The following is a 24,197-nucleotide window of genomic DNA, read 5'->3' on the forward strand; positions in this document are numbered from 1 at the left end:
GGGATAACTTTTTTTTCCATGCAAAGGAAATGCTACCGCTTGGATCGAACGCGTATATTCTTTTTAGTTTTTATTCCTAATACCTGCCCTTACGACTAAATGATCACTTCCCGGATGTTTCCACATGTGAAAACGTTTCATTATGCAAATTATTAATAAAGCGTCTTCTATTCGAGTAGTCGACAAGAGCTGTTTTGTTTTAATTAGGGGGTAATTGAAGTACTGCATTCCCGGCGCCATATGTTTGCTTCCAGAATCTCTCCTAAGAGCGCACGGTTATAAGTGACCTCGGACGGATGTGGCTCGAAGAAAGAAGCAATTGTACATACGAGTAGCAAGTATCAGTAAGGCTTTCAAATAAGCTAAGGAGCCTGAAAAGGTGAACAACGTAAATGCACCGTTGTGACACAACAGGACACGCCTGGCTATCGCAGTAAAGAAAACATAAATTTAGAAAACATTGCTTTTTCCGCGAAGTTAATTACTATAAGCCCAAAGTAAAACAATAAATGATATGCTTCAAAGCGGTGATGACAACACAACAGAAAGAAGACAAACAAACCGTTGAGCATGATTGAACACATGATTAAACAATCAATCAGTCAATCAACCAACCAACAAATTAATCAGGCAGCATCTATGCCTTGTCTGCTAACAGATTTGACAAACACAGGACCCCAGAACTCAGCTCTAAGATGTCTCATGGGCTGGCATGTTAACAGGGAGAAAAGGTGAACGTAACGAACAACAGCTAAGAAATGAGAAGTAGTCGTTATTATCGATTTATAATTTGCAGTTTGGAAGACGGATAGTCTCATCAGACGACAAAACCAAATTGTACAAATGAAATTCAATCAAACATTCAGGGAAAATAAACGGTGCAGACTCAAGATGGCACCAAAGTGTTAAAAAAAGAAGCTCCTTCATGTTCATCCGGTGCCTTCCGTACCACAGTCAATACTCACAGCGTGAGAAAAGGACAGGGACAAAATTGAAAGGAAATAAAGGAAACTGCTAAGGTAAACAAACGGGGACTAGAGTTCAAGTGTCACAGAATGGGGGAGGGGGGAGGGCACACAGATAACAATAAAACAAGAACATCGGACAATGGAAAGTTCGCAGCACTATAGCGAAGTTATAGCGCAAGCTTGCGTAGTCGCTAGTTGGCACACGAGATATATAGTAAGCCGAGGCGAATCGATTAACAGCACAGTCGCACAGCTGAGGTGTCCGACAGCGCCTGCGCAGATGTCCGCACAGAACAGCTTCACGCGCGCTACGTAGAACGCGCGTCGGGTCGGCTTCCCGAGGAGCTGAACACGGGGCAGGTCTCGTTGGCCAGCATGGGACTGTCCGGCGGGCACTGAAACGCCTTGCGGAAGTCGGCGCTCCATCGAAGCGGGGCGTTGCAAGGGATGTGCCCCGTGCCTCGCTTGCAGAATATGTAGCAGCCGGACACGAAGAACAGCTGCAGCGGCGACATGTGCGCCAGGTCCGGAAGCGATGCTTCTTCGCCCTCGCCTGCGGAGCAAGCAGTGCGTTGGGTTGCGTATACATATATTCATTTACCGGCTCTAGCAAAAGTGCATTGCAGATCTATGCTGGGCACCTCTGTGCTCGAATGGTTAGACTGCAGAAAGGTCCAAGGTATGGTAGATATAAAGGGTACGACGTTTTACTCTTGGAAAACAACAACAACAAAAAGAACGCTCGCAAAACTTTATACCGAAACTAAGCAAAAAAGAAAAAGAAAGCAAGTCAGTGGTGATTGGCGGTAAATGCGAGAAAAATGCGTTCGCAGTACGTCGCACCGTTTTGACGTCCCGGATCCACGACTTAAACCGCGTTTACCACTCGACCCACGTCTTCGTTCGAGGAGCGCCGCAATATACGCTATACCCATCTCGTGCACTTTACACACAAACTTTTTTCCACTTTGACAGGGCTAACATTAAAGCATAAAAAAAAAACACCGCCGATATCGCTCGCCCGAAGTTATGCATTGACCTGGCGCGTTGCGCTGCCCCTCGGCATGACCTTCAAGATTCATAGAGTTTCCTACAATTACTAGTAGAGGGAACACTGGAGCTGCAATCGTTGAGCCACCATGGGGGTGATTAGTACACGGATTTGTCTAATCTTCATACTTCTGGATTAAGACGTTTTTGTGGCTTCGTACATCACCCTTTATCTTTCTTCATTGGCTAAAATTTGAAAGGAATCTAACCTTATCTTTCTGTAGAAGCTAATAAGACACTAAAATTCAGCATAACCTCTGCTATTTGCACTGGCTACACTCCGTGGAGTAATGGTTCTAAAATGGTGATTCTGTTTAGTTTTAGCAATCTTTGTTTCATTATTTATTGCGCAATGCTTTCTTAAAATTTAAATGTATCCCGTTCCAATGTCACAAAGCCGCTTAAAGGCAGAAGGTCGAAGTTTAGGCAAATCCATGTACTGTACCCCTCATTACCACGCTGGCTGCACCGTCCCGCTTGCAGCTCCAATTCCATAGTTCTGGCGCCACAGTTCCCTCTAGTAATTGTGTGAAACTATTCGCGGTGCGCTGAAAAATCTCGCAGGCGACGCGCTGAGCCTTACGCCATAGCCGCTAACCGTCCGGCGTACGGTTCCTCTGCCGAGGCGCTCTTTAGAGGCTGCTATTAGGCAAGTTTGACGATGACCAGCTCCTCGGCTTTGCCAAGATTGCTTCAGTATAGCGTAACCATGTGTCCCAGATAACGCACGCCTCAAATTTTGCAAGCACGAGGCATATCCACGCGCTGTCACATATCGCTCTAGCACGATCATAAGTCGCTGTTCGCGGGAATGTGACTTACAGTGACAAATTAAAGCATACCGTCACGTCCGCAGTTCCACGTATTGATCATCGCTGCGTCGCAGTAGTAGTTTGTCACCTTTGTGAGTTTGCGAATCTGACTAGCCCGCCGGCTTTTCGACGGCTGGGTGATGTCGTCGCGCAGCATTTCGTCGTCTTGTTCACTTATAGCTTCACGTTCTCGCGTCGAAACTCGGTAAGGGCTTTGGTGGAGTGGTCGAGAACCCTCTTCGGTGGTTATGCGATGCTTTGCGACTGGTGTTTGTCGAATCCTCGATGACGTCGAAAAGCAGTCTTTGTATCGTCGGAGCAGACTTCTGAGCTGTTGCTGCTTACTCATGGGGAGACTTGGGTTTATGTCGAAGTCTGGTTCGGGAGCTATGGTCGTAGGAGTAAATGCGGCAGAATCCGAGAGGACAAACGCATTGCTGCTTTCCAGAATTTCCTCGATGTACGCGATCGTCGTGCCCTTGGTGATGTGCTTGAACTCCTGGCTGAAGTTTGTCAGCAACACTTTTGTTTTTCTCCGTGCCGTCGAGCGATCCCTCTTGCGACGCAGATTTCACGGTCGAGCAGCAAATGTTGGTCACCCTCAATGGCGCCTTCTATGTCAATCGGTGTTTTGTTGCCGACGGAAATGACAATGCTGAAACGAGGAGGGATGCTGACTTGACTTTCTAGCACGCTCAATGCATGGCGACTACGAGAGCCCTCCGGTGGTATCGCTCGATCTTCCGACAGCGTTATCGACTTCGACTACAGGTCGATTATTGCGCCGTGTTGGTTCAGGAAGTACATGCCGAGAATGACGTCTCGTGAACACTTCTTGAGGATAACGAAGGTGTCAGGGTAAGTCCGGTCATGAACGGTAATTCTTGCCGTGCGGATTCCAGTCGACGTGATGAGGTGTCCTCCAGCGGTCCCAATTGACGGGCCTTCCCATGCAGTCCTAACTTTCTTCAACTGGGCGGCGATGGGTATACTCATGACTGAGTAATCGTATCCTGTGTCTACTAAGGCGGTGACTGCGTGGCCGTCGATAAGCAGGTCAAGGTCGGTGGTTCTTTGTCTTGCGTTGCAGCTAGGTCTTGGCGTCGGATCACGTCTGCGTCGCGCTGACCTGTGGCTGCTACATGGCGTCGTCAGGTTGTCTTTCGTTGGCGTATTCTTTGCTTCCAGACTTCCTCGGGACGGCGGCGTGTCGTTGTTATGTCGTCGAGATAGTTTTTTCGGTGTCCTCGTCGGCGGCGGAGGATCTTCGTCAGTTTGACGAACAGCAACCGCACCTCCATCGGTTGCTGCTTTTAGTTTTCCGGATCTGGGCTCGCTGACCGGCCCCGGGCTGAGCCAATGTATGGTCGGCACTGCGGCGACAGGTAGCGGCCTGGTGAAGGCGAACTGAGAGCTCCACTGAGTAGTGGCGAGGTAGTCAGCGATATCGCGAGGGCGTTCATATTGCTGCGGGGGCGGACTGTTGACGGCGAACCCTCGTAGTCCCATTTCGTGGTATGGGCATCGGCGGCAAACATGTCCGGCTTCCCTGCAGCGATAGCAGAGTGGGCAGTGGTCGGGGGCTCGCCAAATGTCTGTCTTCCTCGCGTAGCTGCGCTGGGCGACGTGTGGGCGTGCTGGCGGCGGCGGCGGTGGACAACGGAATTGCGGCGTTAGAGGGCCCTGGCTCGGCCGCTGAGGGGGACTTTGACGGCGTGCGACGGCGGCGTAGGTCATCGCTTCCGGCTAGGGTTGCGGTAATTGTGGTTGCACCTCAGGAACTCCAAGCGATCGCTGAGCCTCTTCTTTCACGATGTCAGCGATCGATGCCATTTGAGGCTGCGTCGGAGAGCAAGACCTCGCGCAGGTCTTCGCGCACAATGGCCCTAATGGTCTCTTGAAGGTCGTTGGAACCCAGCCCTTGGATGGCGCACTGCTGCGTGAGCACTTCTCGCGAATACTGCCGAGTGGCCATTTCCAGAGTTTTCTGGATTGTCGATGTCTCTGTACAAAACTGAGCGACGGTTTTGGGCGCGTTGCGAATCAGTCCGACGAAGACTTCTTGCTTGACGCCCGCATAAGGAGGCGGCCTTTTTTCTTCTCCAACATTTCCGGGTCGGCGTGCCGGAAAGACGGGCCATCTCCTCCGTGAAGATCGCTATGGTCTCATTGGGAAGCTGTACTCGGGTAGTAGCGCTTGGGCGCGCTCTTTACGCACGACGCTTGCGAATGTTTGCAGGAAGCCGCTTCGAAACAGGTCCCACGTCGTTAGGGCGGTTTCTGGATTCTCAAACCACGTCCTGGCGGCGTCTTCGAATGCGAACTAGACATGTCGCAGCTTGTCGTCGCTGTTCCAGCTGTTAAACGTAGTGACTCTCTCATGCGCCTCCAGCCAGCTTTCCGGGTCCTCGAATGTGGAACCGCAGAACGTTGGTGGCTCCCTAGGCTGCTGCAGAACGATTGGGGACACTGCGGCTGCCATTGGAGCTATCTTGGCCACGATCTTCTTGGTCGTCTCTGGTTGAAGTCTGTGTTCCTGGGGCAGCTGCTGTAGCCGGCGGCTTGCTCGATGTTCCGGGACGACGTTGGTGTTTTCTTTGCGGTTCGGGCTTGGATCATGGCTTGTCGGGTGCGTCCGGTACATGAACGTAAAGCACCTCCACCAGATGTCACGTGGTTGTGACGGTGAAGAAGGCAGCAAAACTTATTAACGAAACTAGCGTTTTATTGGGCGAACCTGTGCCCACAAAAGCAGGCTACATTGAAAGAACGGGGACAACGGCGAACATAGTCGGCGATCGTCAAAATCTGATGAGCGGGACAAGCGCGTCGGCTTTTATACATCAGTCGTCGAATGGTCCAGAGTAATCGCTGGGACCCGCGTGTCTTCCACAATGTTCTACGCTATTCGCGTCGCGCAAACATGCAATCAGATTACACAAGTTTATGGGACAGACAGCGGATGGAACCATCGACAACGTTCCAGGAAATTCCTATACATGCAGGCGCGTCCTGTGCTGTGCGATAACATTTGTTAGGTGGTGAAACGTGGTGACCCGATAAAGATAAACATATATATATATATATATATATATATATATATATATATATATATATATATACATTCCTTTATTTGTCGCATACTTGGCTATTACGAATACTGCTTCGCCTTTCCGGCGAAACTGCAGTCTCTCTCTTTCTCTCTCTTACTCTCGTTTTTTTTTTCTGTGAGTCCGAGTATAAGTGCTGCTGCCCATGACTGCTGTTGATTCTGATTTCTAGTTAATCCGGCTGGGCCTCATTTCGGCTCCTGAGTGAATTATAGCGCTCCCCAACTATCATGCACTAAGACTTTAAAAGGAGTATTTGCGTTACTCTAAGAAAACCTAGGGCCTATTGTTTCCAGTACAGTGGAGTAGCCGCCACTAATTATTTCGTTACTAAAATTTAATTCGGTAATTGAATTGAATTATCTAACTGGAGAGGTGCTGTCCTAATTTTCAAAGTGTCAATGAGGCATTTGTAGGCACCCGAAATTACATCTGAAGGCGGTGTTTTGAGCCATCCACTAATTGCATACTAATTTTTTCCGACTGGTAAAGAAACCTCATGAAATATGAAAAATATCACGTGGCTCATCCGGTATTATAAAGCAGCGCCCTCAAATAAGCTGATTTAAAGCAACTGCATTGCCCGTCGCGAATCCGAAGAGACAGCGCATCACCTTGAATATGGTAGGGAAGAAACATTAACAGCAGTAACTAGTAAAGGCAAGGCGCAGAAGACCAGGACTCAGGAAGAAGAACACAAATTAGTTCAAGCATGAACCAACTAGCCCAAGCAAGAGTTTTACTTGAGCAATTAACAGCAGGTTTGGTGTTTCGCAGCTATTCCTTCCTCTTATTTCTATGGCAAACCTATTATCCGTCTCTCAAGGCCGACTAAGCACATTGATAACAAAAGCCTCTTGATAATGTGGCCGAAGCGCCGCTCTGACCAAGCACGAAACGCGAGATGCAATGGAATAAGCATGAAACGTTTCGAAATCCCGGCTCCGCTAGCACCCCATCGACAGTTTGCGCGCAGCTATATTTCGCGCCAGAAACTTGCTTCGGACCAAAGACAAATTCATGAAATTGCATACATTCTGCCAAAACAGGCTTGTGGGAAAAAATAAAACGATACAAACAGACCGAAAAGTGACCCATGTGTAGTGAAAAGGCAAGATCGATTCGTTCAAGAAAGAAAATATACCACTTCTAAATGAGCCGAATTGGCAATCGGGATGCCAGCACACACAAAAAAAGAAAAGATAAAGAAACATAAGATTTCAGTGTGCCCTTATTATCTATGAACTAAAAAGTCCCGTTGAACACCGGCTGCTGCCTTGAGGACGTGTTCGAATAGGCCTCCTTCCGCAGCTACGCAGTACTGAGTCCGCTTTATCACATCTTCAGTGGCTTTCTTGATGACCGACGCTCAAATTCTACGGCGGACATCCGTTATCCTCGCCTTGAACTAATATGACGTCCGTCTCGATCATCTAAGCACGATTTTTCACATAATCCCAAAGAAAGAAATGGAGTGGAGAGAGGTCAGGTGACCTAGCGAACCAATTTACAGGCCCGTGCCTTCCAATCTATCGCGCATGAAAAGTCGCATTCAACTAGTTTCCTATTAGGCTGCTGCTGTGCGCTGGTGCTCTATCTTAGCTTATACCACAGAAGTGGAAGACGTGACAGCGGGTCTTCGCTGAGAAGCTCATCCACCACTCCTTCAGGTAGCGCTCTCCGCAGTCAGTGTGTGATCTAAGATGGGACCGAATATCGCACCGGCGTATATTCCGAACCACACATTGAGCGACCACTGGTACTGGTACCGATTGTGCTTTACCCAGTGTGGGTTGGAGTCTCTCCAACGGTGTGCATTATGCAAATTGACCTAGGCGTTTCTGGGAAAATTGGCTTCATCTGTGCACATGATAATGCCGAAAAAGTCTGCAGACGCACCGGCTTATGTGAGACCCAATTCAAGAAACCTAGACGATTCTGCAGGTCCCTATCTTCCAAGCGTTGGTGCTGGTTAAGGTGGTAGAAGTGAAAAGCCGTCGTTTAGCATCCTCCAAACTGATGACTTGGAAATCGGTACCTGTGGGGCGAGGTCCGGCAGGCTAGCATGAGGGTTTGAGGCCATAAATGCTAGAACATCCGTGCGTAGGCTAGGACTCAAAGATGGAGTCCACCATCGCTGTTTCTTGGAGCTGGCGGTTTGTCTGAGGTTTTCGTAATCTCTGATGATAGTCGATGCGTTTGGTCTACCGCCGCACTTCCATGACTGATATGTATATTTGAGGCATTCCTCAAGTTGCCATTTGCAGCTCCCAAGGCAAGGATCAAGCCTACGTTCGGCTCATTAGAAAAAGGCATGGTGACTAGGAGGAAACAAAACGCAGCTTTAAACCTTTGCACTGACATTGTCAATTCGCTTTTGTGGTGATAGGCCTTGTGGCAGACAAAAAAAAAAAAGAAAAACAGCCGTCTACTTAATCTACGCTAAGACAACAGCAATCACAACTTGTTTCCAACTAACGCCAAACGCGACGTGTTATTTCGGCCTGTCCAAGGCAGATAATTAACTAAGTTGATCACGATGTTTTTCTTTATTTCCTTTATTTTGTTCTGGATAACTCGGAGGGAGCCTGTTCGAGGGCGATGCTTTATGATGCGGGTGGGAGCGCAGTCACGTGGTATTTCTCGTTTTTCGTGGGGTTTATTTATCAGTCGGAAAAAATTAGTGCGCAATTAGTACGTCGCTGAAGATGCTGCAGTTAGGTGTACCTTGGCTGTGCTTAGAAATACCTCCTTGACACTTTGATAATTAGGATAGTACGTCTCGAGTTAGGTAATTAATTACAATTACTTCATTAAATCTCAGTAATGACAATATTACTGGCAGCTACTCCACTGTATTGGAAACAATATGCGCTAGGTTTTCTTCAAGTAACGCATTGCTTTTCTGTTTAAATCTTTGTGCAGTATAGTTTATTAAGACACCCTCTATATAGTTATGACCTTTGCATGCAAGTGACGATGTTTCCATCCCTAACAAATGTAGTAAATTATTAGAAATGTTTTTTTTTCATGAGTCGTTAGCATTGTTTACTGAGAGAAGCAATACTGACACAGACGACATTCATGTGCATTTCACACGTCATTTATAAGACTCTGCCGAGGAGGTAACAAAGCCTATTCATTTTTTTCGTGGTCAAAAAAGAACGCAAAGCAATTCGAAGCGTGGTGAACATATAGCAACATATTCATTCTCTAGGCGTAGGCTACCCATACCTTCGTATATAATTTTTAGTATGCTACCTCCATCTCTTTCAAAAATATAATAAACTTTGTCTTGTGTGTAGATCTAAATATATTGTCTATGTGCATGGTGTTTAGAGTGGAAATTTAAAACAATGTTGAAGAGAAAAAATACGGATGCGGCAGCCGCCGCTAGTGCTTCTAACACCCGTGTCCTCCTATTGTCAGAATTTGCAGAAATAAAGCGAAAGTATGAATTAAATGCCGTGCACGTCCGCGTTAACAATGATGCAGTTAGCCATTAGCCGCAGTAAAATTTGAAGTGAAAAGGTCGAGGAAATTCAAAAGAAATCTCGAATGATGTCGGTGACAAAGCTCTGGTAATGGCACTTTAGGTGTGTGTGTGTGTTTTTGTGTGTGCAGGGGAGGGGGAGAGGGCTTCAGCATCGCCCAGGGGGGGGGGGAGCTCTGCCCCTCCCCCCGGAAAAGAGTCCAGAGGGGGCTCGGGCCCCGGAGCCTCCCCCGTAGTCGGCGCCTATGATGTCGATCTGTCCGTTGATAATGCGCAGTTCTGCCGCCGAAAGTCCATATGGTAATTAGCGTATAGGCGCGGGAGAATTTGCGTCTATGTGGTGCGTGACCATCGTCGTGCGACTCAAAGACTGCTGGGCGCAATAGAAAGAGCTGGAGCTCTAAAGAAGCTCCAGAACTTCACTGCGGTGGGTTGGTAACGTCGGAAACAGTCTGGAGCTGCATAATTATGAAAGGATGAGGTCATGACATTCAGTTAGGGCAGGAATTGTCATCAGAAAAATCCAGGGAGCGTAGAAAGTCAATTATTTGGACATGACCCGAACATTCTCCATTAATTAGAGGGGACGTGTGCGCGTTGGAAACAAACCGCGTTGCGGAGCCAGATTTAACGGCGAGTACGGCGAATGATAGTCGCCTGGCGTGGTGGCGGGAAAGCACGACGGCACAAACAGGACAGAACCGTCCTGTTTGTCCAGCGCCACAAGCGTCCATGTTTTTGGAGTTACATGAGTGGCCGCAGTAACAAATTTGTGTACGTTGGGAAGTGAGTTCACTGAAAGAGATCCACACAGCGGTGTAAGCACCACTTCCCAACGAGCAGTCTACGATGGCACAATGACGCCAGAGGAAGTTCAACCTGAAGATAATGTCGTGGAAGCATGAGGGTAACACTAAACACTCGATCACTAAAGTACATCTTGGATGACAAGACGCGCCCTGCACATAGCTGAAGGCGAAATGTACTGCCAGCTGGCAGTGCCGCATGCTAGTCCTGAAAATGGCAAAGTAACTTTTTTTTATCTGGTAACATACCTTTTTTACAGATTACAGAAATGGCGGCCCCTGCGTCAACAAGTGCTAGCGGTGATTCCTCCAACATTGACGTCGACAACATTGTGTGGGCCAAAAATATGGAGGCATCGGACAGTTCGACTCGTCTGCAGTTCTTGCCTTCGTAACTGCAGCAATCAGCTTCCATTTTCTCTGGGAAGCCTGTGACGCATGAGTGGCAGCGAGCGCCGTCGCGGAGACGGCGAACTACGGTTGGTGATGGATGAGAAAGTATTACAGCTGGATGCCGTGTGGGAACACAAGCAGGCCCATCTTGTCACAGGTAGACGGAGGGCATGAACAACAGTGGCGGGTAATATGTGCAGAGATGCCACAAGCGAAGCAGATCGACCTTTGGTCAGGCGACCAGCAGCCATTTTGGCGGCGGTGAAAGGGACCATGTTCATGGCCGACAGGAAAGAATGGATTGCCAATGCAGGTTGAGCACAGGGAAATGACTGTGGCGCCGGCCAACCCATGACCGTAGCGTAAGAAAGCGGCGCAGTGATGGCAGGTTGTTGGGAATAGGTGGCAAGACCTCGGCAAATTGAGTCCGTATGACCTGCTGAAGCTCCGGAGCCAAAGGCTGGACAGACAGCCCAGTACTTGAGAGGTACAGTAAAGAATGCTGGCAGACGACGTCCCTCTGCACTCCTGTTATTGCTGGATAAGAATATAATGCGCCTTTGTTCGTGCGGCATCATGAGCACTGCGCAAGAACTTAGCAATTTTGTTATACAGCCATATTAAATAATACCTCACTCAACAAAGGACGCAGAATAACTTACAACATGGCGCGCCTCAGTGGAGGCGGAAATCTTGGAAGCGAAAACTGCAGAAAATATAATGGTGTGACCTTGGCGAAGAAAACAAGGTGAATAGCCGTGATGGCACTTTCCGCGAAGCGTCATAGGAATTTTGGTGCAACTTGACAACTCCTCCTCTCTATCTGTCCTTTCTTAATATAGCCGAACTCACCTCTGCGCTTTGCACCAACCAAGGTCGTGTTAGACACCGCCACTTGCGCTCTTAACAACCACTAGCTGTCACTGGCCTCGTAATCAAGGACAACGGTGCAGGAAATGACACGGAACTTCCGGCGAACAATTCTCGATGCCCGTGCGATTGTTGGAAAGTGAGCAAAAGGTAAGGGAAAGGTGGCGCACACCAAGCGTTGGCTCTATAGCGCTACTTCGCAAAAGCCACTGTAGCGCATACGTGAAGCACTTCAGATTTTAGATAAAGTACCTCAATGCGCTCGCTCGGAGAGCGAGCGCATGCAGGCACTTTCTTGCTCATGCCTTAGCTTTAGATATAGTAGCTGTAGCTGTAACCACCCTGGACGACGGCACCGCTACCTAGAGTTCTTAGGAAAGCCAATGGGAGCACGTACCCTGGCTCCACCTGGCCTTCTGGTAGAGGATCGCGGACGCCTCGATGGCGCTGGCTGAATTTATGGAAGCGAGTGACACATTGGCAGCTGAGCGCCGGCAGCAGCTCTCGTGCCTCTTCGTAAACTCCGACTTGTGGGATCTGTGCTGCCAGGCGGTGACACGCGCGAACGCAGTGACGAACGAGCCGTACCTGCACAGTAACCGCGGGGATGTAGGTCAAGACACATCATCATTGCCCCCTCCAGGGGCGGCGCCAGGAGGAGGCACCCGGGGGGGGGGGGGGTGGCCGCCCCCCAAAAGTTTCCTCTTGCCCCCCTCCCCCCCCCCCCCTGGCCACCCTCCCCAAGAGCGCCGAAAAACTGATCCAAGGTAGGCGGTATGAAATAAAATGTCAATTGTTATGTCTTACAAATTGGAGGCAGATGTAAGAGAGCAGCGCCGCTTATTAAGGACGGCCTTGCTTAAGCATAACAATTTGTTAGAGAAAATTTCTGATCAGAAGCAATTTCCCTCGCGCTTGTCAGAATAGGCGCTTGAAATACAGCGCGAACTGCCGCAATGAGATAAAAATGGTTCCAACAGTTCTAAATAGATTTAAAAGCGGGCTACATTTCTTCGTTGTTTGGTCTGCTAGCGTGAACCGGCAAGTTCGCGTCTCGGATGTAGTAGCTTACGCCACAAAATTGCAAGCGGGGTCAAACGAGTTGAGAGGTCATGACCCTTCTAAGCCGCAGCTTTTCTCACAGAAAACCGTCGGCACAAGGCTGCCTACTCTCAAGAAGACCCGGTAAGCCGCCAACCCTTGCAGGACGCCACCACTTAGTCAGCCATCCGCTCCGCCAGTCGTTAATGACGCGCGCGCCGAATGCCGACGCACTTGGCCGAGTTGCGGCTCGAAGCGGCGTTTGGGTCAGGAATCCACCAAGCCCATCGACGAGTACATCCGGTAGTAGGAATGAAGGAAAAAATTATGCAGAGCCCACGCACTGTGGGAATTGATGCACGCGAATCTTTCAGTGCTGTTTGCTTTGATTGACGATAATTAGCGGTGATGTTGACGGAGAATGTTGCGTTGATTCAACGGTCAGTCCAACGCGAGAGCGCTGAGTTGACGTTAAACGTTACCTTGCGTGCACCCCTTCTGTTTGTCTGTGTAGTACAGAGAACATACAGAGGGAGAGATGTTTGAGTTGAGGCATTGTTGTGCGCCTAATTTTATAACGTCTGACAGGGTTGGCTGTTGTCACAGCCTCACATGGCACATTGCATCGTGGCAGAAGTATTAAACTATCATGGAATTACGCGTTTTTTTTTTTTATTCCGGCCCCGTCGAAATGCGGCTGCTGCGGTCGGGATCAAGTCCGCGACCTCTAAATGTGACATTGCCGGAAAGCTACCGCGGCGGGCACTGAATTGTTGATTAGACGTGCCGACGCTTGTGCGGCGTCGCCTAGACCTGCCGTGTGCTTTAATTAATGCGGTTCTTCCTCTGCACGCCCTGCGTAAGGTGTACGCTTCACATATTTGCATGGTGTTTAGTATAGTAATAGTAATAGTGTAATGGTAATATATATAGTAATATATAGTAATAGTAATAGCATTTCGTTGCCTTCCCGTGCCATCATTGAGATGTAAGAGGAGCTTCAGCAGTGAGCGACGACAGCGACGCAGCTACGATCGCCCCTGGGCGCACTATTCGCATTGCGGCACCGCCGTTCCGCTCATGCACGGACCCCTTCTAGCCTTGTTGTTCACTGCAGCAGTGGCACCAACCGCTTCAGCCAGTTCGTTTGCTCGTTCGCAAGCAGTGTTCGTGTCGCGGTAGGAAACGCCAGCCCATCTCGCCACCGGAAGAGGCTCCAACGTGTGGTCGACGCCACAGGACCTTTGGGTTGTTTTAGGATGTCGCAGAAAAGGTCCACTGCCGACTTTTGTTCGAACGCAAGCAAGCGGGGCAACCAACAATGCGTCCACACCTAGCTTTCCGCTTAAACCAAGGGAGATACGGAGACGCTTCATGAACAACATAATCCTCAGCGCTCCTTTTTGATTGCGCTTGAAGAGACTGATCAGCATCACTTCTGACGGCGCTTGTCCGTACTCGTCGGTGCAAATGGACAGTGAGTGCGACGAGCTTTCCGCATCGTGTGCAGCAAGGGATGAACCTTATTCCGCGACCGAATTCACCACCTAGGATGTGGATGTCGACCATGCAGGCCAGTTGGACATTTCGGAATTTAATACAGAGTGAACCACACAGCCAATACTGAACCCATTTCCATCTAAGAAGTACGGCAAAATGAGCAGAAGCTTCCATCCGGACTGGTACCGCCTATTTCCTTGGTTGGAGTACAGCGCGCAGGCTGACGCAGCTTTCTGTTACCCTTGCAGAATAGTCAAGGGTAAAACGGACGTTGACCAAAAGCATTAAAAGAAAAGAAACCAAGACGTTTCGGCTCCCATACGGCGGCCTTGTTCACAATCTTGCAGAGTGTTTCCTACTGGGGCTAATGAGAAATCTGCATTTGTCAATGGTGGATAGATTAACTTAAAAAAAGAAAGAGATGCTGGTTTCAGATAGCACAAAAACTCACTCGCGCATAAGTCTTTCCAGACATCGTGGGTTTCCTACACGCAGATGAAGCCGGGAGGACAGGGCAAGTTAGTTGCAGCACATCTCATTGACGCGTAATTCAGGGAGGTGGAGGCAAATCGCCTCTATATAGCAATAGTCGCAGATGTTTTGCCATTCGTTGCCATTCAAGGAATCGCTCAGAGGGGCCACGATGAAAGTGCCACAAGTGAAAACAAGGAAAAGCTTCGTTGAGCTCTAGAACTTGTTCGGCAAATAGGAGGATATTGTCAGAAAGAAATTGAATGGCGGAGCAGCAAACGCGAAGTACGTTCATCGTTCGGTACAAGACCAGATCCTCGAAATTCTCAGCCACATCACATTAACAAGTATTAACATTAACATTAACAAGGAAGACATGAAAAGCTTCAAGTACTTTGCACTTATTGTCGATGAAACCAAGGACCTAAGCAAGACGGAACAATTATCAGTTGTAGTAAGGTACTACGCAAGTGGGGCTGTCTTTGTGCGGTTTCTCGGATGCCGCAACGCTAAACATTTGGATGCGAGGTCGCTCCTGGGCTACGTAAGGGAAACGTTGAATTGCTGTGACATTGCTCAAACGTGATGTTGCGAGTGTCATGAGCGAGTGTCACGAGGGGCATCCAGGCGTTGTTCAGGCAGGAATTGCCGCAGGCATTGTGCGTCTACTGCATGAACCATCGCCTCAGTCTAGTCATCGTGAAGGTCTGCAAGGTGATAAAACCGGTGACGAATTTTTTCTCTCTTTTAGAATGGTGCTATGTGTTTCTGAGTGGATCTACAATTCACTCTCTGTACGTAGGTGTGCAGAAAAGGTTGTCTTTTCCAGTGATATAGCTACAGTGTCTCAGCGATACAGGATGGGCCTGCGAGATAGCGGCTTGCACAGCGGCAATGAAAAGCTTTCCTGCTATCCTTGTATGTCTTGCCGAAGTCATCGCTACAAACAGCAGGTGGGCAACGGAAGCTAGGGGTCTGCTTCAGCAAATGCACTTCTCATTTCTCTTCCATTTAAGCATATCTAGCAAGGTACTCAGCCGCCTTAAGGTTCTTAAGCCTTAAGCTAAGGTTCTTAAGCCTTAAGCTAGGGGACTGCAATATTAGTCAGGCATGCCTCATGGCATGCACAGTCACTGACGAGTTCTCCGAAATGAGAAATTCACAGAACGCATTTAACACTGTCTGGGCGCAAACCTGCAGTGTTTATGAGTAGAACGGGGTGCCCGAAAGAGAAAAGCAGAGAATGGAGTGCCTTCCCTGCATTTAGAACAGTATACGTAGAGCGTCCCGTTGAAGAAAAGTCTGTGCATTCAAGGGGAACATTCAGAGTCAAAGTTTTTCAATCCGTTTTGGACCAACTGATTGCGGAGCTGACTAGACGGTTCACGGAGAATAATGATGTACTCTGCGGAGTCAAGCGCCCTCCACCCACGGAGTGAGAATTTTATGGACATCTCCTTACTCAAGCCTTTCGCCGAGCACTATGCACGCGACATCGAAACCGCTGAAGTTGAGTGCAAGCTGGTAACGGAACTTCTTAAGCGCATCGAAGCCGAAAGGAAGTGCAAGATAGAGACACCGCTGCAAATGGTGACTGCTGTCTTGGGCCTTCCACGAACTGCACAAGATAGGTGTTATCGCCGTGTCAATACCAGCATCGTCATCATCTTACGAGCGCACGTTTTCGTGCCTTCGAAGATTGAAGACTTATCTTCGCAGCAAGATGACGAATAACCGTCTGAGCAAGCCAGCTGTGCTTTGTTAGGAACGGCCTGCAGAGGTGCCGACATGCAACGTTTTCTCAGCCAGCTGCAGCTGCGAGCGTGGCGAGCTTCCCCGAAGAGACCATGGAAGCCTTCAAGACCCGCTGCGGTGACTCGTTTCGTGGGGACCTCAAGGTGCCGTGTCAACACCCCCTCGGCGTCGCTATGACTAAACGCGATCGGCGGACCAACTATTGTTTAGTGAACTCGCCACCGCCGACCTGGTCTGCCGTGAGCGGGGGCGTTCCCGAGGGAAGATATTTGGAGGCACCTTCCCCCGCGCCTTTCATGACGTAAGCCCCGAGTTCTGCGAAGCCCGTCTCACCTCGGTGGGGGCAGTGAAACCCGTGCGTACGTGTGTGTGTGAGCCCTCCTCCTCCCAAAAGGCGGCTCAACTACTCTGACATTGGACGCTACGGATTGGCGGTGAACTGCCGTTTTCCCTCACCTAGGGATCTAGGGAGGACGGAGTGTTTATAAGCAGCTGTTTGTCGGCTGCTAGAGTGTGCTCTGTGTTCGTGCTCGGCAAGCAGCGTGTTTGGAGCTTCGCGCTCGCATGCTGTATGCGTCGTCTTGCGTGCTCCACTTGAGAGTCACGCTAGACTGTCGAATGTATCCCTTGTTCTAATGTAAATATCTGTAAATAAATCATGCACGCCTAGTTCCTCCTAAGTTCCTCCTTACGACCTCCAACCCTTACAGCTTGCGGTCGAGGTCTCTCTTGTCAATAAATCTTCAGCGTGCCGACATGTTTGATGCTGCGCACAGTGCTCGACGTATGTATCTGCAATAGTATACCGGTACAATGATAGCCCATCGTATCTCTGCGGCGCTATTGCGGGGAAATTGTGCGGCACGGGCGTAGGACGGATACCTATACCGGTATCTGAATACCCGCTCGACCATCGAATAAATACCGGCTGCGTTTTGTCTTGTACTTTCACAGCGCAGGCATTGGCATCTGTGGTTGTGATGAAACCTTCCTCTGATTCTTTCATCGCTTTGAAAGAGACTCCATGCAGGGTGCTGTCCGAGGTAACATTGGTGGCCTAGCTTGTGTAGTGAACATTGCGCAGTCTGAGAGCTGTTATTTGCGCTGGTGAAACCTGTTGTACTGTATGACCAAATGTGACACTGACTGAAATACCTATTGCGTACTCTGTTTTTGCAGTTCTCTCCTATCTTCTATTTGTTATTCTTTTGCCCTATACGTTCTTGTTATTCTTTTTCCCATTCCCAGCTTTAGAATCACCAGTCGGCGACACAAGAGTGTATTAATTTTTTTTTGTAATCTATGGCGTCATTACCAAAGTTGGAGTTGATATGCACTTTGCTTAGAGGTGTTAGTTCTCTCCCATTGTGAAATATACTCTTTTCAAGCTATATAGCAATCCAGTTAACTGATGTTATTTTTATGCTGTTGGGTACCTGTTTTCTCCCTTATTTATTACTGTTTCTTTATCTATGTGCTTTACCATGTGTTATACAAATTTTCATTTTCTTAGAAGAAGCACTGCTGTGTATATATGCTAAATCTTAAGTTATATCTAGCTGCGATGCTAGAATAGCTTATTCACACTGACGTGTTTAGAAGGCCTTCAGCCCAGTTAATATAGTCAAAACACAACTCGTAAGTTGTCCGCCTCCCTGCCCCCTTAAAGAACTCACTTGTTGTGGGTGCTCCCCCCTGCCCCTCTAGTCGAAAAATCCTGGCGCCGCCCCTGGCCCAGTCACTGCGCAATGCACGAAATCCTACATGTAAGTGCTGCGGCGCCACCTCATCTGACGAATTTTTCCTTCTTGTGGATCCCATGCACAGCCACCGCTTCTTCGTCTCCGCATGCAACTCAATGAGCAGCTATCACCCTATAAATGTGACCCATAAGGTGACACCAACTACTGGAAAATTGACGCCTTCTAAGCAACTCCCCACTGTACCCTAGTTTTGGTGCTACAGGCATGACAATGCATGTCAAGTAAATGTATTATGCGAAATTCCTAAAGCAGACTGATCAAGGAGTTCAGCGGAACTTGCTTAATCAACCCGCCGTAATAAAGATGCTCCTACTCTGAGAATTCATTCGTTCTATCAGTGCTTCCACATCCCGGGTTGCCGATTACCTCGCCCTCGCCTTAGCAACTGCCAGCCTCTTGGACATCTCCGGTGATCATTAAAAAGGAACTACTTGTGAGCTCTTTTGGGGGTAAAACGATGGCCCAGAAAACGTGGTATAAGGCTCGGGTCGATTATGACCAGGGCGTTTTTAATTTTGTTTTCACCACAGAAGCTGGTTTTGTAGATGTCTCCCGCAGGCTTGCGTTACACAGATGCAACAAAAGGTACGTCATCGCTCGACATGGCGCCAGCTGGCCTGTCTAGGCCTGCCCGCCAGAGGCCGGACGGGTGGCCTTTTCTAAACCGTGTGCCTTCTTCACAGGCAGTGAATGTTGCAGGCTTCCACTACGCCTTATTTCACCTCCTCGTCAGCAAAGTTCGGGTGCTAAGTCGGCGGCCTTCTTGCTATTGCTTCTCGAGGGATGAAGACCTAGCCTATATGGTAAGTCAGAGGCAACTCACGATGTCATTCCAACAGTGGGGCTTGAGCCACCTTTGGTAAAACGTGGTGATGTTTCCAACAAACTTCACATCATAATATTCACAATGGTAGAGAGCTTCTCTTAGTACACTTCACATCATGAGGCACAATTTAGTAAAGGCACAAATGGAGCATTAATAAGAAATAAATAGTGTCTGTATAATCGAGGACCCTTCGGAGCGTGCACGTATAGTCATGCGGAATCATTAGAATGAATTTTACGAATGTATTATTGTGGGCGTTATCTCTTTCTGTGCCGTCACAATAAACTCGCAATGACGAGAAAAGAAGAGTTTCTCTAGTTAGAGTGGTCACGTGTGATAACGTCACTATTATATCAGACAACGTTGCTACGGAGCGTGTTCAAATATAGTCCTTTTTTTACTTCACTCGTGTGTGTCTGCTGCTGACACCTGCTGCTGTCTGCTGAATACGTGCTGTGTGTAATAGTGTATCAGACTGCGCTATCAGATGAAGCTTTGTTTCAAGTCGATATATGGCGCTTGGTACTTTAAATATAAGCTATTTCCCATAGTTTTTGCCAGCTTTAGAAGGATTCCAACTTCCCTCGTCACGCCTGCGTTAAGTGCCATCATATTTAATGAATAGTGCTATTATACATTAGTAATTGTAAACGAATCCTTACATAGGAGATTATGACATAGGTCCTGATGGCAACATACGTGAACGATGTGTTGTCTGGCAAATTAGCCTCCGAATTTCTACTGCGTCATTTTTTTTTTGCGGTAACTGTGAAAGACAGTGGGAGATCCTCCCTAATCTGCTTTGCCTAGAAAAACGTTTTCATCGGGAACGGGACACTGCATCCATTCCGAATGCGCTGCCACATATACTATGATATCTATGCATTTAATCTCAATACTTTTGTCCGTAGAGAAGTGATGAGTGGTTATTACAAGACGTGATAATATTCTCAGCCTCTCAACACCACTCCGATATTGCCGTAATTAATACATGCAAGAAATATTCTCACGGTGTTCAACGAGGTACTCCTTTTTCCGACTCGTGTCTAAGCACACAAAAACTTTATGGAGACGATTATGCCATCGTCAAAACGAACGGGAGCATCCGATGCCGACGTTTACAGGCTAGGCCCTGGCGTGACGTCACACTAGGCCCTAGTTTCAGATGAGTGATTCCTCTGCAACTCCTCGATGGTGGCATGTCGCTCGGACGCAATAGGTTTCAGAACATCCCTGTACAGCTTTCTTTGTAGGAGAACTGAAATTGTAGACGACTGGTTGCCGGGCTCCCCCGAAAATTCAAACGAGGAACACGGAGAGGGAAAGCTGCGATAGAGCGTTCAACGTGCAGGCGAATAGCTGTGCCTTACATTCGAAAGATATACCTCTCTCTCGAGAACCGCGGGCAAAAAAGTTGTGCCGCTAGCTCTCCCCACCCGCGCGAAATTACGAAAATTTTGCCCGCGCGTCTTCACGAACCGCAAGCACAGACACCAAAATAACCATGACAGTGCCCTTGCAAGATGTTTAACGGAGGTCATGTCTTCAGTGGCATTCTCATACGAAAACGATTACATCGTCCAGACCACCGTGGTCCAGACTGAGCATTGTACGCTGGAAAATTAAACAAATGGAAGACACATCAGCGCATCTCTCTGCGCTTGTTTTTTTGGTGGGGGTCCGAACAACCATTTGTTGATACGCGGATTATCAGCGGAAGCTTCAAAAAAACGGTACGTCTGGCCTTACAAGCCTTTTTTCCCATTCGGGTAAATAAGAGCCTGTGCGTCAGCAAACCTTCATTTTCTTGTTTGCCTGCCGAGGTTATTACCTGCTTAGAATCCCGATTTTGAACAGTGTGCTATAAAATATGACTTCGAAGTAAATAGTTTCGATGCTATATCACGCGTGCGCGGCGACGGTGTATAAATGTGGCTAGCAATGCGGCAAAGAAATCTCGTTAGTGCGCGTTTGCGTGAAAGTGGTGGGGGGGGGGGGGGGGGGTGTAGTTCGGTGTTTTTTCGTGCGTGTGTGTGGGCCCCATCGTAAAACGTGCATTGACCTATACATGGTCGGCGTACATTCCCTGAAACACAGTGCTGGCAACAAACCTCAAGTAGGCAGGCACGTCGTGGCGGTAGTAAGGAAACTCGATGGCCCATGGCAACATGGACGCCTCGCCTCCGGTCCGGAACGGGTAGGGAATGTTTTCGGCGAGTTCGTATCCCAGCAGCCACTCCATGTCCTCGCCCGCCTTGGTGTACGCAACGGTCATGGTGCGGTAGTTGGCCACGATGTCGAAATGGATGTCCCCCACGTCGTCTAGGATCTGCATGCGTCCAGTACGCAGAGTTCACGGTGGCCTTCAGAAATTTGCCCGTCGTTGACTGTTCGATCTCGTAACTTACGGGGAGCTTTACAGAAACGGGTAACTCAAAGGTAGCGCGGTCGTTACGGGCCGGGCGTACAAAATAACGCAAAAATTAAGAATATAAAAGCGGCAGAACCCATTTTACGATGAATGTCGACGGTAATGCGTTAGCATTAAGGAAAGTTGTGTGATTACTCTTACAAATTTAGCATCGCGTCCAGCACTAAAATCACAACTTGATCTACCCAGCCTGGCTCATCGCCGCACAAATTCGGGACTAAATCTTTATCACACGTTATTTCACTGCTTGCCGCCTAAAAATGAACTCATCGTTCCCGTCCATCGCATGTCACGCAACACCCATCCAAAAGCCTTCGTCCCCTCCACGTGCCCACACTTCAACATTTCAGCAATTTATTTTTATTCGTACTGTACGCGATCGGAATCGCCTTCCCGGCCGTATCGTTACGATCACCGAGCCTGCAGAATTTAAGTCTTCCGTCGAAGAAATCGCACACATTCACGTTAGCCCATAGGAATATAGAGTATACTGTTACGCATGGTTATTACTTTATTTATCACGCCTTGTGCTTACTGATTTGTATTCTTTTGACCTGTAACAGCAATTTTTACTGTAATTATGTTAAATCACTTGTACCCACCCTTGATCTAATGCCCCTTATGGGACCATTGAGGTATAATAAATAAATAAATAAATAAATAAATAAATAAATAAATAAATAAATAAATAAATACAGCGACATAACGCATTGCCACCGTCGAAGCGAGTTATGTGTGAGGTGTGTACGGCAGCGGGGCTCCTCTTTCGCGCTTCTCTATAAACACTTGGTGCCATCTAGCGCCGCGGTCGCGAAGCTTGCTTGTAGCCTCCGAAATGCATGGCACGCGGGTGCTGGCCAACGCTGAAATAGACGTCATGAGGAAAGCGGGCTCTACCCTCACGCTTCTTTCTGGACACGCTGCGCCATCTAGTGACACTGCCGAGAATTCAGCGCGTGGCCTCCAAGACGAGCAGCGTGGTGCGCCGGTGCCCGCGAGTTCCAATCAGTCAGGCGAAGTGAACGGACGTGTCGTCGGCGCGCTCCGCAACCACCCAGACGATGCGACCTTCACCGACCGCCCTTGCCCGGGCCGCTATCGTCGGGAGTCATATGGGACGCGGCCTTCTCGCGGTTTCCCACCGACCGCCTTTTCGAATCGGACTCTGCCTACGCGGGAGCTGCGTTCCGCGCAACGCCTGCTGTCGACGCCGCCCGATTTCGCCGCCTACGTCGATACAGCTAACACGCCGACATGGAATATCAAGTCGCAGACACCTCCATCAGCTCTGCCGAGCTTGAAGCTGACTCACGCTGGGCCCGTGCCGTGAAAGCACACCGTGCAGCCGCGGCCCACCAGCCCATCGTCTCGCCACCACCTGCCTCGCCACCATCCAAAACTCCCTGCACTACCATTCTCCGTCGTCACGCACCTCAGCAAGGTCGTCTTCAGACCGGGAGGAGGGCTTGTCGTCCGCACAACCACTAACGGAGCCGTGCTCCAAATCCTCTGCACTCATGCCACCATCGACTATGCCACCGCACGGACCGCCGACCGTGTACGGATAAATCTGTATAACTCCCTTACTGTCAGCACCCCATCTGAGCCGCGCGCTCGCCTCTACCTCCGGGTCTCGTAACTACGCCTGGGTGCCATCTCTTACCGCCTGCGTGCCTACATGGCCGCACCCGACAACGCCCTCCGCGGCATCATACACAACGCATTGATCTCCCAAACGCAGGACGAGATCGTCCAAGACCTTCAATAAATGAACGTGAACACCCCCTACGCCAAATCCATCCTCATCACCTTTGTCGGCGCTTCTACCCTCCCCTCCACCATCGTGTTCAACTGCGGGGTCTACCGCTGCCACCCATTCCGCCAGAGAGCCGAGGCCTGCACGAACTGCTGGGCTCCTGGCCACCGAGTGGATGTCTGCACCAAGCCCAAGTCCGCCCTCTGTCACCGCTGCGGCTAGGCCCACAAGCCAGTCGAGCCCCCGACCTGCGTCCCCTGCTGCATCCTGTGCAAGGGAGCCCACGTCACGGGCTCGCGCCCGTGCAAGCTCCGATTCGACCGGAACGGCCCGTCATCACCCCCGGCCACTTCCAAGCACCAGCCACCCCCACCAGTGCCACCCACCGTGCCCATCCTCAAGACTTCCCGGCCTTCCCGCCCCCGCCACCACTCTGCCTCCCGTGGTGCCCAGTCTGCCAGCCGCCACCGCTCCGTCTCCTTCCCGCCTCTGCCTAGGTCCGAGGCGTCCGTCACCCCCGCCACCACCACCACATAACCGGTAGGCTGGAAACCGCAGCCTCACACGTCGGACCCCCAAACCGCGGCGCTCGAGGCCACTATCGCTGCTCTGCAGCTCCAAATTCAGGAGCTGTCGCGCCAGCTGCAGGCCGTGCTAGTGCGTCTGTCCTCCCCCGCTGCTCCTCCTACTTCCCCAGCTCCCGCACCTCCACAGCCACCGGCGCTAGCTGTGGAGGTGAATACGGTGAATACGGCATCCTCGGCTGCATCATCGCGCACCTCCTCTCCCAACCGCAGCACCCCGCTGAAACGCTGATCACCTTCCTCCGACCTCGTCGCGCCCGAGCGTGACGTGATTCGCCCTAGCTTGGTCGTACCACGGCAAGTGTCCCATACGTGTAGCTCGGTCGTCTCAGATTTTCTTAGAGAGAACCACGCCGGATTACAACCTCGCTCACAACCGTTTCCCGGTAAATTATCGCTGAAAAATAATTTGCTTGTCACGTGACGTGCTACGAACGTTTGCTCAATGACGCGAGACCTGGCTCTGCGAGAAAATAATGGAAAAGTTCTTGTAGCGTGTAAAAAGGGAGCACTTCCCCTGCTGAAATACGAAATTTTGGTATGAATAAGTACTGGGGTTTATTGGCAA

General features: G+C 49.5%; 1 protein-coding gene across 1 annotated transcript in view; it reads right to left on the reverse strand.

Moving 5' to 3' along the window:
- Positions 1–498: 498 nt before the first annotated feature.
- Positions 499–24,197, reverse strand: part of LOC126534773 (uncharacterized) — a 29,477-nt gene continuing 5,778 nt past the window's right edge. The window contains exons 3-5 of the mRNA XM_050182014.2: positions 20,970–21,187; positions 11,900–12,090; positions 499–1,521 (exon numbers count right to left, since the gene is read on the reverse strand). Coding sequence (XP_050037971.2) covers positions 1,277–1,521; positions 11,900–12,090; positions 20,970–21,187 — 654 coding nt within the window. The 3' untranslated portion in view covers positions 499–1,276. The remainder of the gene's footprint in view (positions 1,522–11,899; positions 12,091–20,969; positions 21,188–24,197) is intronic.

The sequence above is a fragment of the Dermacentor andersoni genome, chromosome 7, assembly GCF_023375885.2.
Source record: "Dermacentor andersoni chromosome 7, qqDerAnde1_hic_scaffold, whole genome shotgun sequence".
Classification (NCBI taxonomy): Eukaryota; Metazoa; Arthropoda; class Arachnida; order Ixodida; family Ixodidae; genus Dermacentor; species Dermacentor andersoni.